Source organism: Lucilia cuprina, chromosome 6 (assembly GCF_022045245.1).
Source record: "Lucilia cuprina isolate Lc7/37 chromosome 6, ASM2204524v1, whole genome shotgun sequence".
Taxonomy (NCBI): Eukaryota; Metazoa; Arthropoda; class Insecta; order Diptera; family Calliphoridae; genus Lucilia; species Lucilia cuprina.
In genome coordinates this window covers 57,867,350-57,886,294 of record NC_060954.1, presented here as the reverse complement: position 1 = coordinate 57,886,294, position 18,945 = coordinate 57,867,350, and the positions used below count along the sequence as shown (strand labels likewise).

The 18,945-nt window shown below is 28.8% G+C and overlaps 2 protein-coding genes across 8 annotated transcripts in view; one reads left to right on the top strand and one right to left on the bottom strand.

Annotated features, from left to right (window-relative positions):
* The window catches only part of LOC111681935 (epidermal growth factor receptor substrate 15-like 1), a 13,508-nt gene extending 4,672 nt beyond the window's left edge, over positions 1-8,836 (bottom strand). For 2 of the 7 annotated variants that reach the window (XM_023443836.2, XM_046953965.1), the window contains exons 1-11: positions 8,367-8,836; positions 8,009-8,245; positions 7,154-7,938; positions 6,313-6,478; positions 6,104-6,253; positions 5,951-6,040; positions 5,574-5,636; positions 4,997-5,194; positions 2,056-2,487; positions 1,773-1,988; positions 1,619-1,705 (exon numbers count right to left, since the gene is read on the bottom strand). In XM_023443836.2, coding sequence (XP_023299604.2) covers positions 1,619-1,705; positions 1,773-1,988; positions 2,056-2,487; positions 4,997-5,194; positions 5,574-5,636; positions 5,951-6,040; positions 6,104-6,253; positions 6,313-6,478; positions 7,154-7,938; positions 8,009-8,245; positions 8,367-8,432 — 2,490 coding nt within the window. In that variant the 5' untranslated portion in view covers positions 8,433-8,836. The remainder of the gene's footprint in view (positions 1-1,618; positions 1,706-1,772; positions 1,989-2,055; positions 2,488-4,996; positions 5,195-5,573; positions 5,637-5,950; positions 6,041-6,103; positions 6,254-6,312; positions 6,479-7,153; positions 7,939-8,008; positions 8,246-8,366) is intronic. The other 5 variants (XM_046953962.1, XM_046953961.1, XM_046953963.1 and 2 more) reach the window with 5 other exon arrangements.
* A 1,886-nt stretch (positions 8,837-10,722) lies between these two features.
* On the top strand, positions 10,723-13,664 carry LOC111681927. The gene is made up of 3 exons (XM_023443828.2): positions 10,723-11,327; positions 11,800-11,909; positions 11,972-13,664. The coding sequence occupies exons 1-3, from the start codon at positions 10,896-10,898 to the stop codon at positions 12,975-12,977; spliced, it is 1,548 nt and encodes a 515-aa protein (XP_023299596.2). The 5' UTR covers positions 10,723-10,895; the 3' UTR covers positions 12,978-13,664.
* Positions 13,665-18,945: the final 5,281 nt, after the last annotated feature.

Below are 18,945 nucleotides of genomic sequence, written 5' to 3'. Positions count from 1 at the left end.
GACTAGACAATAGATCTGGCTACATTTACGTCTATTGACTAATTTATAAAAGACCTGACTATAGCTGAGACTATTAAGCAGTTTATAATCGAGTCTATAGACCAGACTAAAAGAAAGACTAGAAGCTAGACTAGAGAGCAGACAATAGATCAGAATGCTCACCATACTATAGAGCAGACTTTTGATCAGACAATAGGTCAGACTATTGTTTAAACAATAGACTGAAATATAAGAACCATAGATCACACTAAAACAGACTATAGATCAGACAATAGAGCACAATATAGAACAGGAATTTGTCCATACAATCGACTAGTTTACAATCCAAATATCACATTATATACCAGACAATAGAACATATAGACCAAAAGACTTAAAACTCGATAATAGATCAGAATATTGAACATTTCATAATCGAGACTATAGATCTGAAACTATTGACCAGACTAATAGCCAGACTATAGATCGTAATTCAGACTTTAATATAGACTAGACTTTAGACCAGACTATATACCAAACATTAGGCGAAACTATAGGACAGAATATACTATCCATATATCACACTATAGATCAGGCAGTAGAACAGACTACAAACTAGACTGGAAGACAGACTAAAGTCGAGCTTATTTATTAGATTGTGGTCGAGACTAAAAACAAGCATATTGAACAGTTTACAACTTTAGATTAGATTTACGTTCAAACTAGCATTATATGATCAATATGCGTTGTCTGATCATGATATGATTAAGAACATTTAGCACGCAAATAAAAGCACTTAAGACTAAGATTTCAAAACTAAAACTGCTGGCTGTAGTAATAAAAACTAAATAAATTATAAAAAAAGTAAAAATTTAAAGCTTGTCAGTGTTAGAATTCATTAGATTGATTAATGCAATAAGTTATGTATTAGTTTTAGTTACAATCTAAAAATTATTTTATAACGTTTAATATTTGTTTATCATGAATTGAAAAATTTAGAAAACAACATTTTAACAAATTTGTTTTCATAAAGTTTTGCTTAATGTATGTTAATAAACGATTAATTGATTATTAGTTTTTTCTTTCTTTTTGCCTGCGTATGTATTTGTATATATATATAAAGAGAAAGGGAAGGGGGGATAGAGTGTTAAGACAGACAATTATTAATAATAATATATACGAGTATAAATGTATAATACGATTTTAAGATGTTCACTGAAAATAGAATTGTTTATAGAAAAAAATGTAAAAGCATACAGTTAGTATGGTTTTTGTTTGTCTCAGGATAGTTAAAAAAGCAACTAAAAAGCCCAGAAATTAAAAAAAAAAACAAAATAAATTAATAAAGTGAAAAATGTATAAATAAATAAAGTTAGTTTTTAGTAAATAATATAATAAAACAAAATTTTGTTAAATATTTATTAAAGCCAAAACAAAAAAAAAAATAACATAATAAATAATTAAAAAGTATAAATAAAAAACAACAATAAATTGCATAAACTACTGTGAAAAATATGCAATATTTTTCGGTTAGTAACTAAGTAACTATAAAAAAAACAAACAAAATAACAAATAGTTTAATGAAAAAAGCGGTGTGCATGCATTACCACCGATCCCAACGTACTGAAAAATTACCAACCTTATTGTCAAAATCGGCGAAATCAGCAAAACCTCCAGGATTTGAAGATGAACCAAAAGCATCTGGTTGTGCCGGACGATTGGGTGCCTAAAATGAAAGATAAACAAATAATATTATAAAATACTTTAGATTTAAATTGTCCTACAAAACAAACCTGTAAGGGCCTGGGTGGTGCTGGTCTTGGCGGTGGTACCTTTGATTTTTTGGGCGGTAAAGCTGGACTAGGTGATTCTGGTCTAGGTGGAGGTCCTGATTTATTACTGCTAGCCAATGTATTAGCAGTTTGTGTATTGGGACTCAATACCTGACCCTGACCCGTGGGAGCATGTAAGGATGCAAAAGGATCACTATCAAAGTTATCTTTAGCAGGCTGTAAACATAAAATAAAACACAATTAAAACTAAATTTTCACCAAAACAATTTTCATCATTCATTACCTCTGTTTTATTAGCAAATGCATCACCACCAAAGGGATCTTTTTGTGTTTCACCAAATCCTCCACTGTTGGCACTACTGCCGAAAGCATCAAAACCAGCATCGAATCCTGTATTAAAACTATCATCAAAACCGCCTTTAGCTGTTGTTGTGGTTTTTGTTGTATTACCCGCAAAAGGATCACTCTCAAAACCATTTGTATTAAAGCCATTGTTTTTATTTAAAGCTGTATTATTATCATTGAATGGATCATCTTTTGCAATATCGATTTCTTTTTCCAAAGTTTTACGTGCTTCATCGAAATCTGGTTCAATTTTTAATTGATATTCTGAGACTAGTTCGGCGTTTTCAGCATCGATGGCAGCTCGACACATTAGTAAAGCATCAGTCATTTGACGTTGGGTTTCCATTAGTTGTGTTACCATTGAACGGATCTATAAAGTAGATGAAGATAAAATTAAAATTTCGGATAAAACATTTTTAAAGCTTAAAAGCTCTTTTTTTAAATGTGATGATATTAAGATATTTAAAAAAATTTAGATTTTTTTATATAGAAAAAGATTTTTTATTAAAAGCTTTTAACGTGAAGATATTAAGATATTTAAAAAAAATTACGATTTTTTATATAGAAAAAGATTTTTATTAAAAGCTTTTAACGAAAACAAAATTGTTAATAAAAATTATAAATTTATAAAAAATTTTATATAAAGCTTTGATTTTAAATTTTTTAAATTAAAAGCTCTTATAGAAAAAGTGCTTTTATTAATAGCTTTGTGATTTTTTTTAATTTAATGAAAAAAAGTTTTTTCAAAAAGTTTCTAAGATAAATATTATTTATTAAAAGAGCTTTATATAAAAAACGTTGATTACAAATGACTTTAAAATAAGCTTTTCAAGAAAAAAGTTTTATAAAAAGCTATCAAAATTGTTAAAAGTTTATAAAAATTGAATTAAAGTTTAATATGTTTTGTTATGAATGAAATAGAAAATCTTTTATAAAAAGCTTAAAAACATCAAAATCCTAGTATTTTATTAAAAGCTTTTAATTTAAACTGAATTGTTTACAATGGAAAAAGTAATTGTAAGTTTTTATAAATAGCTTTTAACGAAAACAATTAACAAAACAGTTTTTAAAGTTTTTATAATAAGCTTCTTTCGAAAAAGCTTTTTTCTATAAAAATTGCGTAAAAATCTTTAATGAAAATTTTTTTTATCAAAACTTTTTATGAATAAATTATAAAATCGTTTATAAAAAGCTTGAAAACTTCAAAAACCAAGTATTTTATAAAAAAAAAAAAGCTTTTTATTAAAAGCAAATTTAAAAAAAAAAGTTTTATAAAAAGCTTTTATTAACGAAAACAATTAACATAACAGTTTTTAAAATTTGTATAATAAGCTTCTTTCGAAAAAGTTTTTTCTAAAAAAAAAAAATTTTCTATAAAAAAGTTTTTATATGAAACGTTTTTATGAAGAAAATATAAAATCTTTTATACAAAGCTTAAAAACTTCAAAAACCAAGTATTTTATTAAAAGCTTTTTATTAAAACTAAGTTGTTTACAAAAAGCTTCTAATGGAAAAAGTAATTGTAAGTTCTAAAAAAAGCTTTTAACGAAAATAATTAACAAAAATACTCTTAAAGTTTTTATAAGTTTCTTTCAAAAAAGTTTTTTTTTAAAAAGTTTTGTTAAAAGCTTTAATGGAAATTTTTTTATTTAAAATTTTTATGAATAAAATAAAAAATATTTTATAAAAAGCTTAAAAACTTCAAAAACAAAGTATTTTATTAAAAGCTTTTAATTAAAACTAAATTGTTTACAAAAAGCTTCTAATGGGAAAAGTAATTGTAAGTTTATATGAAAAGCTTTTAACGAATACAATTAACAAAAGAGTTTTTAAAGTTTTTATAATAAGCTTCATTCGAAAAAAACTTTTTTGAAAAAAAGTTTTGTTAATTTTTTTTTACTTTAATGAAAAAAGTTTTTTTATCAAAAAATTAAAAAGATTTTTTTATTATTTTTTTTTACAAAAAGCTTTTAAACCAAAAAAAGAGAAAAAAATCTTTATATAAAAGTTTTCAAGAAGAAAAAAATTTTCAAGTTCTTTCGAATAAATTGTTAGGAATGACTTTTTAAAGATTGTTTTTATAGAGAGCTTTTTACGAATTATTTAAGAAGCTTTGTCAACAAAAAGCTTTAAAGAGAAACAAATTTGAGAGCAAAAATCTTATAAGAATAAAAGTTTTATTAAATGCTTTCTTTAGAATTTTTGCCACATTTTAGTGGAAAAAATGTAAAAAAAAAATTTTTTAAAATTTAATGAAAAAGTATTTCTTACAAATCTTTCTGCGATTTATTTTATTTTTTAAAAAATTTTGATAAAAAAGCTTTTGTTAAAAAAAAGTTTCTGTAAATTTTGTTGATACTGTTGTAAGATCTTGTTTTAGTAAAAAAAGTAGTTTAAAAGCTTTCAAAAAAACTTAAAGAACTTTGATAAAAACATTTTTTAAGCTTTTGATAAAAAAAAGTTTTTTAAAGCTTTTGATAAAAAAAGTTTTCTTAAAAAGCAATCGAAAAATAGTTGTTTTTTAAAGCTTAAAAGCTTTATAGCTTTTAAGAAAGTTTTTAGATGTTTTTACAAAATTTTAAAAGCTTATCATAAAAAAGATTGTTTTTAAGCTTTTGATATACAAGTTTTTTAAGCTTTTAATGAAAGTTTTTTTAAAAGCTTTTGATAAAAATGTTTTTTTAATTTTAATGAAATTTTTTTAAAAGCTTTTGATGAAAAATTTTTTAAAAGCTTTTGAGTTTTAAAGAACTTGTTTACCCCAAAAATATAGTTTAAAAGCTTGTTTTTAAAAAATTTAAAAAGCTTATGATAAAAAAGTTTTTTTAAGAGTTTTTTAAAAAGCTTTTAATGAAAGAAAACTTTTTCTTTAAACTTACCGAACTTATTTGCAATTGTGTATTTTGTAAATGATTTGTTAATTTTTGTAATTCACGATTATTTTCATCATATTCCTTTTGCAAAGAATTCTCCTCATCTTTAAGCTTTTGTAATTCTGAACGTTTTGCATTCAATTCACCCTCTTGTTCATTAATAGTGTCTTCTTGTTTCTGGCATTGTTCACGGATTTTATTAACCTACAAATAGAAAAGAAACAAAAACAAGAAACAAAATAACAGATTAAGTTTTAATTCAAATATTATATAAGATTAATTTAAACGTAAGACACAAAATCTAGAAATTATTTAGAACGTATGCATGCAGTCAGTCTAATTATTTTTAAGTAAAATTGTATGTTTACTTATCATATTTGGCTGAAAGTACGGCAGAAGGTACAAAAGAAACACAAATTATAATGTTAAACAAATACTAATGTTGGTGGTGTGGTTATGTATTGTTTATAGAAAATATTAACACAAAAAAAAGAGACAAAATAAATTACATATATAAAATATAAAAAAAAACAAACAAAATAACTAAATGAAAACAACATAAAGGGAAAATAACGCAACCAACCTGAATTCTCGTTTGGGTAATATCTAGATTTATACTTTCTAAGGACAGCTTATATTCAGTGCTCTATTTTGTTTTGGCAAATGTTTTCAATTGAATTTAATTGATTTGGGAAGTTTTGTACAGGGTTTTTTTTTAAAGTAACGTGCATAAACCACAACAATATTGTGTTTGTAGCACATAACATTAGCCATTAGTAGTCAATAATTTAAAACAAAAAAACACACCCGTTTTATAATTTTTTTTAAACATAACAAAAAAGAAAACAAAAATTAACAAAACAAAAAACTATAATTAATAAAAAATAATCCAAAAATTATTGTAATCAAAAAATCAACTACAATCTATAATTTCCAAAAATAATCAAAATTAAAACTAACCTGAGCTTTAAGATCATCTAAACGTTTTTGTGCTTCGCCACGTTGATTTTCCAATTGTTTTAAAGTGGCTGATAAAGTATCCAATTCGCTCTGTAATTATTTAAACAAAATTGAAAAGAAAATTCCTTAATTTTAATTTACAATTATATTCACCTGCAAACTTCTAACTTCACCATTTTTAATGCGTATATCGGCTTCTTTTTGAGCTATTTCTGTTTCTAAAGCTCGTCGTTCTTTAGCCAATTCTTCAATTTCTTTTGATATCATTTCCAATTCAGGATTAGTGTAAGTTGGTTTTGATTCCTTAAATTTAATTTGAAATAAGTTTTAAAGTGAATTCTTGAAAAATATTTTAAACTTACTTGTACATCTACACCGGATACAATGCCACGCATTGAAGGTGGCACCATGTTGGCAGTCAATACTTGTGGTGGATCAATGCCTCTTTGTTTACGTTCTACCATCCACATGGCCAAAGCAAATTGTTCTAAAGTTAGTTTACCCGATTGATTAGTGTCACAAAGGGCCCTGAAAAAAGGATTTTTTTCAATAAAGTTAAAAAAGCTCTTTAAATAGAAGTTATCAATACAAAAAAGCTTTATAAACCCATTTTATTTATTGTTTCCTAAAAAGCTTTTTGTAGAAAAAAAAAACTTAAAGCTTTTCTATAAAAAGCTTTTTATGTAAAGCTTTTCTATAAAAAGCTTTTTATGTAAAGCTTTTCTATAAAAAGCTTTTTATGTAAAGCTTTCTTCATAAAAAGCTTTTTATGTAAAGCTTTTTTTCATAAAAAGCTTTTTATTTACAGCTTTTTTCATAAAAAGCTTTTTATTTAAAGCTTTTTTCATAAAAAGCTTTTTATCTAACACTTTTTTATCAAAAAAAAACTTTTAATATAAAACTTTTTCCCATGAAAATATTAATTTCAAAACCTTTTTCTGTAAAAAGCTTTATTATAAAATAATAAAAAACTTTTCTAAATTGAAGCCTTGTACAAAATCTTAAAACATTTTTTCATAAAAAGCTGCTGAAAGCATTTTTTATAGCTTTTTAAGCTTTCTTAATATAAAGCTTTCAAAGACTTGTTCCAAAAAAAAAAAAACTTTTTGAATAGTTTTTCACAAAAACTTTTTTCATTAAGCTTTTTCCAAAAAAAAAAAAAAAATAGTAAAAATTATTTCACAACTTTGAATGTGAACTCACCAAATATGTGCCAACATCTTTTGTGGTACACCAGATTGTAAGAATACATTCTTAACCTCCAGACCCGAAACCAAACCATCCTTATCGCGATCGGCATCTCTAAACATAACCTCGAAACGTTTCATGTCGTCGGCTGTAACAACCCAATCGGCATTGGCAGTTACCGATGGCGGAGCACCAATGGGTATAAGAGGATCTGTGGAAATGAGCGGTGCCACAGTGGCGGGACCACCAACTGGAGGAACACGTTGCATAGGTGGTGGTACAGTAACGGGTAAGGGTATTGCTGGTGGTGGTGCAATATCCTTAGGAAAGTTGGCTACAAAACCACCATCGCCAAAACCTTCATTCGAGGGAGCCCTAGGAACGGCAGCACCAGCAGCTGGTGGTGGTGGCATGGCAGGTGGACCAGGTTTGGGTGGTGGGGCACCCATGCCAGGTTTACGCAACTCCACCGGTAAAACATCGGGTACCGTACGCTTCTCTAGTGTTTTATATACCAAATGCATAGCAACTAAGAATTCATGTTTATCCAAATTGCCATCTTTATCCTGATCAGCTAGATCCCAAATTTTACCCAAAGTATCCATGGGTAATTTGGACTCCAATAGAACACCTTTCACTTTATTGCCTGGCAACATGCCACCCACTGGTTTCAATGACTCGAATAACTGTTCATATTTTAAACGATCAATAACACTAATAGACCAATCGCCTGTAGGCACTCCTCCAGCCGCTACAGGAGCTGGTGGTACTCTAGGTGGCACAATCTTGGGTAAATCGCCCTAAAACACGAAAGAAAATTCATATTCGTAGCATATTAAGTAGTTAACAAGTTTTATTGCAATTACATACCACTTTGGGTGGCCTTTCTGTATCCATATAAATGTTATTCATATTATACACATGACCATGTTGAGCCAGAGACACTAATTTAAGTGCTACATAAAAACCCGGTTTATCCAGAAACCCTTTGCCATTGGGATCTGATAAATCCCAAACACGACTTAAAACCACATCGCTAAGACCAGATTTTTTTAAAAATTTTGCTGCAGCCATCGCCTCTATAGTACCCGCACCCTTGGGATCCATCTAATCAACAATAATCAAATGTTAAGGTCTTTATCTTATAATTGGCTAAAAATCAATTGCCTCTTCCGTCATAGATAACAAGTGTATTACAAAATCGATGTTGCTTCACAATTTTCCTTACCTGTTTATAGTAGGCCTCATAAATCGCTCCGTGCTTACCGCACAATTTGGCAAAATCTATATTCATTTTGTTGCACTAGGTTACTCCCTTTTTTTGTTAATTTTTGTCGCTATTTAACCCAAAATATACAAATGTTCTTTAAACTTTTCTCTACGAATTTTTACATTCAATTGCGATTACACTGCTTTTTGTTTTACAAGAAAAAATGTATTTTATTATCACAAAATCGATAAACTGTAGAAAAAATTCTGACAGTTGAATCGATTTTACCCCAAATAAAAAAACAAAAAAATAACTGTGGTGAATTTTTTTTATAAATGGTATTTTACGTTTTGACGACACCCTTAATTTTTTTCAAATCTTTTATAAAGGCTTTTAAAATATATATTTTGAACTTTTTTAGCGAAAACTTTTTCCTTTGTTATTAATTTATATATAAATAATGACTTTTTAATCGAAAATTGCTTTTAAACTATAATATTTTATTAAATAATTCCAGCACAGAAAAACAGCGAACTAACAAACTCGATTAATCAAATTACACTGTTGATTAAAATGGTATTGTAGTGGAATGACAAAGAGTTGCCTGACAAAGAGGACAGAGTGATGCCATATGATTTTGTTTGATATGGTAGCAAAACAATAAGAAAAGAGTTGAGTATTTTTAAATTAAAAATAACGATAAAGATTTTAGTAGATGAACTTTATGTGGAAGTGTTATGGTACTAAAATGTTATTTTTAAAAAGTATTGCTTAATTTTTTATAAAGAGTATTATTATTTTCCAGTCCATAGAAAGTTATGACTAATAATATTGCTGAATCGTCAACCGTTTCAGCATTAAACGGTTAAAGAACACACAACAGGCTCGACAGAGGCCTAGGATTTGATGTATATATGTATGTATATCTTCCTCTCAAACTAACTATTTTGTGTTCTGAACATTACCTGATTTGCCATCACTTTACAGAAAAAATCCGCTAAATTTTGAGGTTATTCGCAATTTCTTGAAAAAATTTGTTTATTTCTTATTTTTTTGTAATCTCAATTTTATTTTAAAATTTATTAATAATTGACATTTTTACATTCATATTTGGATATTTATTTTTAACTTGTATAATTTTCCATGTTAACTTTTTTAAAGTTTATAAATTTCAAATTTATATGAAATTGCTATTGAAAGTTTGCAACAAAACTCAACTCTAGTCGATTTACAGTTAGTGTAAGCCGCCGTTAACTTTTATCGGCGCAGGGCTTTGCTGTGCTGGAACTTTCTAATAAGGCGAATTCATATAAGGTAAGGTATACAATCAGCTGAAAATATTTTTTGTAATTCGCCTGAAAGCTACATAGCTGTCAAAGTTTGTTATTGTTTACATTTTTATGTACAAAAATTACCTTTAAAATAGCGAAATTATTTTTGTAAAAAACTAAAAATTCCAAGCTTAAGAAAACTGTACTTTTTTCTGTTATATGTGAATATTTAAATTCTTATTACCCTGCTAGCTTCTACGTTATGGGTTAATTTTGAAATCTATTAAATGTTAACAAATTAAACAACATTATTTTCTTTATTCTTTATGTAGAAACGATTTATACCTTTATATAGGAAGTTGGAGCATCCGGACTTAATTTCATCAAAAGTATTGTTGGTCTCCACCAGTATATGTTTGAGTTTAAAAGGTCTCCACCAGGTTATATCGTGAGTATTTTGTGGTCTCCACCAGTTAAAAACAAAACTTCACTCTGAGGTAAACGAAAGCACGCGTGAAAACAACGCATAACTTAGAACAGTTATACAAAGTAGTGCATTAAATTAGTGCCGGGTGAGAAGTATTCTGTCGAAAGCCCAGCAACATGCACGAACCTGACCGTCCTTAAGAAGTAAAAACAATGACGATTACAACTGATTTGTACTTTTTCATGTTTATTTTTTAGAAAAAATTAACTTTTATTTAATTTCAAGCACATACTGCCTGTTCTTCTAAAAGCGAACGAACATTTCTTTCTCATTTTATATTAAAAACAACAACAATTTTTAGAATTTATTTGTTGTTTTCAATATAAAACTAGAAATATTTGTTCGTTCGCATTTAGAGGAACAGGCCCTTAATTTATTCTAAATTAATCTGCCAGAATATAATTTTTCGTTTGAAACAAACATTATTTATATCTAAATATATTTTCATTACAAAATTTTAACATTTTTATCTTAATATATTTAATAATATTCAAGAAATGAATTCGCCGTATTTACTTATTTTGCCGAACTGTCACCACCTTATGTGCATTCACCTTGTTGCCTACGGAAGAAAACGAACAAGAAGAAGGAGTAGATAAAAGATAAACAACAAATGTCTTCGCGATTTTTTAGCGTATATAAACAAAAAAACCTTTAGGTGTAGAAAATTTTTGCGGTTTTTACTTATTGGTGGAATAAGAAAAAAAATTAAGAAATAACTTAATTTTCGATTTAATAATTAAAGTGTAAAGTTAAACATATTTGCAATTTAAAAAGTATTACGACGACATGAAATTTAATGAACCAGTTAGTGGTAGTCCTGTAGTAACACCTCTTAAAATATCCTCCGTATTGGGACAGAAATTGGCGAAGGTGGAGCCAATGCAAAAAAATGATTTATTAGAGAATGGTGGCGGTGCTGCGGCCGCTGCTGCAAACGATGAAGATTTTGATAATTCTCCAGACGATGATGAAGATTCTACGAAAGATGAAGATGTTGCTTTAACGACTGCAGCTGCTGCTGCATATGCAAAAGAAAATATTAAGTTAGAGGCGGATGTGGGAGAGGGTGGTGGCAGTGTTGGCGGTGGCATTGTGGCAGATGGCAATGTTGGAGGTGTTGATAATGATACAGCCGAAACAGAAGAAGAATCGAATGCTGGTGGCAAAAAGAAAGGTGTACGAAAAAAACGTTCTATTAATTGGGAGGAAGCGGAAAGGGTAAGTGCATTTATTAGTTTAATTAAAAACAAACTTTTGATTTTGGTTGCATATTATGGTTGGGTTTCGTTTATTTTATTATTTTTTTATTAAACTTTCATTTTAAATAGCATTTTTTTTAGTTATGTACCTATTTCTTATATTATGCAAATAAGTTTTTATGATTAACCCTTAAACGTTGCAAATGTTTTAGTTTTTGTTGCTTTTATTTATTTTATGATTTCTTTGGCTGGTGATGTGTGATAGATCAAGATTCTTTAATTAAACTTTTTATTTAACTTTACAAAGTTGTTTATAGAAACTTTTTTAAAGCTTTATATAAAAATAAAGTTCTTTTTGTCGCGAATGCTTTATACATGCTTTTTTATTTAACCCTTAAATGACTTTAGTGTTTTATTTGTTGCTTTGTAATATGTGGATTTTTAAAGTTTAAAAAACAATTGTGTTTTAAAAAAAAATAATTTTTCCTTAGAGCCTTCTTGTGGAGGTTATTAAACCAAAAGTTGATTTTGTGGAAAATAAAGCTGTTGATGCAAAAAGTATCAAGTCTAAACGTATGGCTTGGTTGCATGTAACCAAACAGTAAGTGATTAACACTTTTATTTATAAAAACCCTTAAAAAATCTAATAATTTATTCGATTAGATTTAATTCTTTAAATTTTCGACATCGTTCATTGGAACAAATACAAGTACAGTGGCGTAGTATGAAAAATTTAGCCAAAAAAGAATATCAACAAAAACATCCCAAGAGTACAGCCTCACAGCTGGAGGGTTTACAAATGTTGGAATTTATGGAGGAAATGCAAAAGGAACCCATAATGGGCGGCACACGCAGTCAGACACGCAACTCGACAATACAAAATTCGCTTAAAAAAGAATTGCCTGACGATATGGAAGATGAAGAGGAGGATACACCGTTGGCGGCATTACCCAATGCTCTATTGAATCACAGCAATAGTGAAGATACACAACCAACATCAACATTAGCACTACCATCACCGCCCACCTCAGCAGAATCACATCACTTGGAATACCAGCAGCAACAACAAGAACAATTAATGGAAGTTAATAATATTAGAATGAAAAAGAAAAAATCTCTACCGAAAATCAAGCAGAAGCTTACTAAAACCAAAAGTCCTTTATTAAGTTCCAAATTGCAGGAGAAATCCTCCTCAGGTGGAGGTATAGGTTTAAAAATCAAACGACAAAAGTGTGAAACCTCAACATCATCTTCCTCCTTGACAGATGTTTCCACCACTGGCATTATGTTGAATTCTATGTCTAATGTTAATACCAGCTATCATACCACCGATTCAAAAACCGCCAATAACACAGTGTCCCTTACCTCCACCAACCTAAATACACCGCCACTTTCTCCTCCCATCTGCTTAGATGAAAAGTATAAAAAACAATTATTTGATCTAATAAAACGAGCACGTTTGGCTGAAATAGATTTTGCCCGTAAAGAACACGAGCAAAAGTTACGCTTTGAACAGCAAGAGCAGGAACTCAAATTACGTTATATGGCCGAAATTCATGAACAACGAATGCGTTTTTGTTTGCAAGAACATGAAGCTCGCATGCGAGTTTTCGCCACCGCTGCACAGGCTACAAATACAACGCTCCCTGCTAGCAACAACGAAATATAAATAACATTAAAGTGAAACATAGAAATTATGGAAAAGTTACAAGATTAAATAAATGCCAATAATATTAAACACAAATGGGATATAACAACAATAACAATAATAATAATGTATTATACTCTTACATAGGAATTATGTATTTATGTATTGTATATGTATAACTTATGCATTTATTATTTTTAAATTATTATTTTAATACTCAGCTAATTTGAATGGTTGTATTCATTTACTTTTTTTATTTTTATATTAAGAAAGAAATTTTAAAATTTATTAGATGCTAAACAAATATTAAATACCACACAACTTTAGCAGTTCTGTAAGGTTTTCTTGTTTTGTAAAACAAAGTGAAATGTTACGAAAAAATTGAAAAGACCAAACAAAATTCAAAAAATTTTCACATTATTCATTAAAAAATTTTATTTGTTCATACAAAACAAGAACATTATTGTATAGGAATTTGATATTCCGATTTTCATATTATTTTTTTACTTATATTTAAGTATTTTCATAAAAAACTTTGCAGTATTATTAAGTAAATTTTTATATATTTTTTATTATTTAATAATGTAGTTTAATATTCATAATTTTGAGCTATAAGTTCGTTTAACCATTTATTTGGTGCAAAATAAATAATTTAAAAAGTTTTAATAAATAAAAAAATCAAAAAACATATTGAAATTTAATAAAATAGAAGTGCAATAATAAAATTACTTGTGCTTGTGTTTATTTTTGAAATAGATACATAGATAGATAGATAGATAGATAGATAGATAGATAGATAGATAGATAGATAGATAGATAGATAGATAGATAGATAGATAGATAGATAGATAGATAGATAGATAGATAGATAGATAGATAGATAGATAGATAGATAGATAGATAGATAGATAGATAGATAGATAGATGCAGGCCGGGCTACCCATGCCAGAGGGGCTCATGACGAGCACATACTGAGAACTACCCCTCCCACGACTGGTGGCGTCTGTTTCTCCTTGATAGTTCAGTCCAAGTACTTCTCAAAAGATCTCTACTAATCCTTCGGATGTGTATCTTTTGACAATACAGTCCGTTCGGGATCTTAACTCCATGACGGTTCGTCTAAATCCACCAGCGTCTGTTCCCACATTGGGCGGTTTGGTGGTCTGCAAGCACATCATATGCACAATCATATACTTGTAAGCAAGTATAAAATGCACACCGTTCTAAAGTCCAATGTCCTACAAGAAACCGTGCCACACGTATCCGGCAAGGGGTCTTACAATCTCCGGAGACCCTACCTTCACGGCGAAGGTTACAGGCTGTGGATAGTCCGGCGGAAACACCGGGTCGGGCAAGTCTGAATGCTACCGGCGGCAAACCTAAAACAAAAGCTAGATAGTTAGATAGATAGATAGATAGATAGATAGATAGATGGATAGATAGATCGTCTAAAAAGCAACAAAAAATTTAAATCACATTGCTGAACAGAAGCAGATTTTCTGCTTCATTACGTATATAAATCACACAGTATTCATTAATTGCAGATACTAGTTGTCAAGAGGTTACTTCTAGAATTATCCTATATTGACCATGCATTAGTTTATCGATTGTTTATTTTATAGAATTATTTATCGACTGGGCTGTGACCCATTCTTTCATAGATTAGTTCATAGACTTGTACATATAGCCTACAATTCCATAGACAAACCAATAGTCTTATCAATAGATTGGTTAATAGAATAATCCAAAGTCTAGTAAATTTATATACTGCTTACAATAGACTAGTCTTTGAACTAGTATGTTGTTTAATTTATTACACTTTTGGCTTTACATATTTTGGTTTTTATTTTCTCGCGAGGAAATTACCATTAAGAATGTTAATATTTTTATCCTTTATTAACGTGCTATTCCTGATTAGTTTAGCAGCCAAACAGACCTGTTTATTGCTGTGATCATGTATCTATTTAAGCATTACCCCAGAATGATTAACCTAGACACGATATTAGCATTAAAATTGTTCTAATCTTTAACAAACTATGAGATGTGGCTATACCGAACTTTTAATAAAATAATTTATAAATCAAAATCTTAAACTAAATAGTAACGTTTATCAACTTTAAGGTTGTGGTCATTGCTTTTATAAAATTTTATTTTAAATTGTTTGCATCACCCAGTTGAATATTGTAGAAAACTACATACGTCCATTTAATTTAATTTAATTTCCACAATATTGGTTGTTGTCTATGCTACTTTATAGAAAGATGTCTGAACTAATTGTAAACTAAACACCATGGGGTAATTTCATAACAAAAATTAACAATATACTTTCAAATGAGAAAATAATGATCACGCGATCTTTGCAACAAACATCAGGTTTATAGGTGGTAATCCTACTATTGACAACGCATTTTGAGCTTAACACGTTTATTAACTTTTTGACAACGGATGTGCATAAAGTTTAGATTGCGGCAACGAATTGTTGCAATGCTGACAACGTTGTATATAATTGACAATGGATGTTATTGAAAAATTTGGTGTTAATTTGGTACAAGGCGTGTTTATTTATTTTTCCCTCTGTGTATTTATCTCTCAAGGATTATAACCGAGAATGCGCAATATCCATTTTATCTCCTGTAAAGTTAAAGTACAATCTAAATGAAATAGTTCCCAAAGCATGCAGTATTACTACAAATGAGGATGTAACAGGATGGAGAAACAAATATGTTGTTATGAATCCCTGCCAAATGTTTTTACTAAATATTTTCGTATAGGCGCAAGTAATAAAATTGCTAATTAATTTTAAATTCCATTTCATTTGGTAAATTCAGTTTATTTCCCTAACATGCTGAGGTTACTTAATAATTAAACCGATTACAATTAACAAAATGTTGAAGTAAAATAAATACATATTTTGTTTCTTAATCTGTTTCCTGCTTTAAGTGTTTTTTTATTTCCGTTAAATTGTATTTTATGAGATGTTATGTTCGCTTCATTGAAACACGTGTGTAAATTTTAAAGTTGTAGTTGTTTATAAATTGGATTATTGCTGCACTTGATATAGATAGATAGATAGATAGATAGATAGATAGATAGATAGATAGATAGATAGATAGATAGATAGATAGATAGATAGATAGATAGATAGATAGATAGATAGATAGATAGATAGATAGATAGATAGATAGATAGATAGATAGATATATAGATAGATATGCATTCACAAATATTTACTCCTGGCTTGTATTGTGTTTTACTTTTCTGGAGTGAGAAATGTAAAAATCACTAATTTCACATTTCTTGATTTTATTACAAACAACAATTTAAAATTGTTGTTCTTAAGAGTACAACAAAAAGGATGCGCAGAATCTCTTTCGATTCTCGTAAATAAAAGGGAAACCGTTTTTCAACAGGTGTTGACCATAATGTATAATATCTATCTTAACAGTTTCAAAACAAATGCGAACGTATAAAATACATAAACTATCAACAACCGGCGAAACATTTTTATTAAAAAAACCAATAAAAAAGAGCGGCAAATGTCGAGTTTTAGTGACTTTCAACTAAAAACAGTGAAATAAAAATTAAATTAATGAAAAGAAACCACATGTAACTGACAATTTCTATTAAACTAACTTAAAATAATGTAAAATATTCTTTTTGTTTATAAAAAAAATCTTCCTGATTTAAGGATATTACGAGGAAATTTAAAAAAAAGGACTCAACTTTGTTCCATGTGCTTATTGTAAGGTTTAAGTGAAATCATAATCAGCTTTTAATATCCATATTTAAATTCGCCTTTGTTTAAAATAATAAACTATAATATGTTTTTAAATATATAATTGAAATAAAAGTGTGTCAAAATAATGTCATACACAGATAAACATGGACAAACAGATGTACAAACTTATGTATGTATTTTGAAATGATGAATAGTAATCATTCAAATAACTGTTGTTAGAGAAATGTAATTGTTTTTTATGAGATTGTTTTTATATTTAAGAATTTTCTAGACTGAGAATATTATCAAAAAACAAGTAAGAAATTATAGTCCGGCGAGGCCGACCATATAATACCCTAGTTGTCAAAATAAGGCATGGAATTATACCTTGCCTCATATATACTTATGCAGTTTATTGCTGAATAAAATTGTGGACATTTAAGTGAAATTTTAATGGGGGTCATATGAGGCCCTATAATTATAGTATTCGTAAGGGTCATCAAGTCTAGTATAGGACTTGGTTTTTCAGCCTTTTGTCGAGATATGAATATATTGAACAAAAATATAAACTTAAAAGCCCTTTTTGGCGGGTTCAGTTGTATGCGGGCTAGGTAAAAAAATGGACCAATGCCAACCATTTTCAATAGGCTTCGTCTACAGTACACAGAAGATCATGTGCCAAATTTCATTATCTCCAAAATTGTGACCTTTATTTTGATTACTATGTTTACGAGCCCAATTCAGGGGCTAGGTGAAATAATGGACCGATGTTAACCACTTTCGTCTACTGTTTCATAGAAAATCATGTGCCAAATTTCATTAAATTATCTCCAAAATTGCAACCTGTAGTTTGATTACAAAGTTTACAATCAATATTCGGGGGTACAGTTGTATGGCGGCTAGGTGAAAGAATGGCTTTGTCCCTGGGACAATAGAAGATCATTTCAAATTTCTTTGAATTATCTTTAAAAATGCGACCTGTTGTTTGATTACAAGGACGGACTTGTTTTAACATAAAGAACTCATTACATGAAATATTTGCCACTACACATAAGAAGCTTTCTTGAAAAGCTTCTACAGCACACATAAGCCATAATACTCTTAAAATTTCGGGGCAGCCACAGAACTAGTAAGTTTCTTAATTTGTTTCTTAGTTTTGTTAGTTTGAAAGGAGCAAATCCAAAGAAAACACCTAGGTCTCTATTAAGCGTGTTGTGAGCTCTCTATTAAGCCTCTTGTGAGTGCCTTAGGAATCGAATTCAACACCTCTGGCCTACTAGTCCTCACTAAACACAAGCCTACCGGAGGCCGCTGCCACAAAACTACATCATTGAAAATTATCACCAATTTCGAACAAAAACACTGACCGACAAATTGGGTCAACTCCCAGGTTCGAAACTTGGGAGAGAATGTTTTCTTCTCGAAAGGTATGAGCTTCCTTCGTTACCTTCAGGCCTTCTTAACAAGATTTTTAATACATTTATTTATAATAAAAAATAACCCAATTTAAAAAAATTCCCCGAAATTTGCGAGACAAAAAAAATATTTTTCCTATAAAAATTTTAATCATTTAATTGAACAATTTTTCATGTTTATTTTGAACAATTTTTATTGTCATCCCCATTTAGATATCATTTGGTCACCAGTTCTTTGAATTTGAAAAATAGTACCACTCTAATTTAAATAAATACAATATACATTCAATTTGTATGAATGTAATTTAACGAACTCAGTGCTCTACATAAATGTGTTGTATCTTTTTTTTTTAATTTTAAAAATACAAGTTGTTTCGCAATGTGCGGGAAGTATGTACATACATACACATATATTTATTGCGTAGAATTGCACGTGTTTTTTTACTTCTTCTTCTTCTATTCAATACTTCATGTTTAAAAATATTTGATTATTGTTATTCTAAGTAAACATACATATAAATATTATTGTAAGTGAGACACAATAAAATAACAATTTAAAAAAGCTAATTATCATCTCAGCACGATTTTAAGTTAATTTTTGTTTTTTTCTTCGCTTGCCTTCAAATGACTTTAAATGTTGTAAGGATTTATTTTATATATTTTTATTATAAAGCTGTGTTCAGACTAAGGAAATATTTAATCTTTATTCGTAAGAAATGCGAACTAATTAATGGAATATTTTATGAAATTTAGTAGTCTAGTCTATAGTCTAGTCTATAGTCTAGTCTATAGTCTAGTCTATAGTCTAGTCTATAGTCTAGTCTATAGTCTAGTCTATAGTCTAGTCTATAGTCTA

Coding starts and splice junctions, on each gene's coding strand:
- LOC111681927 (XM_023443828.2), top strand. CDS start 10,896: ATGAAATTTAATGAACCAGTTAGTGGTAGTCCTGTAGTAACACCTCTT. Junction 11,328..11,799: donor ATTGGGAGGAAGCGGAAAGG/GTAAGTGCATTT, acceptor ATTTTTCCTTAG/AGCCTTCTTGTGGAGGTTAT. Junction 11,910..11,971: donor TGGTTGCATGTAACCAAACA/GTAAGTGATTAA, acceptor TTATTCGATTAG/ATTTAATTCTTTAAATTTTC.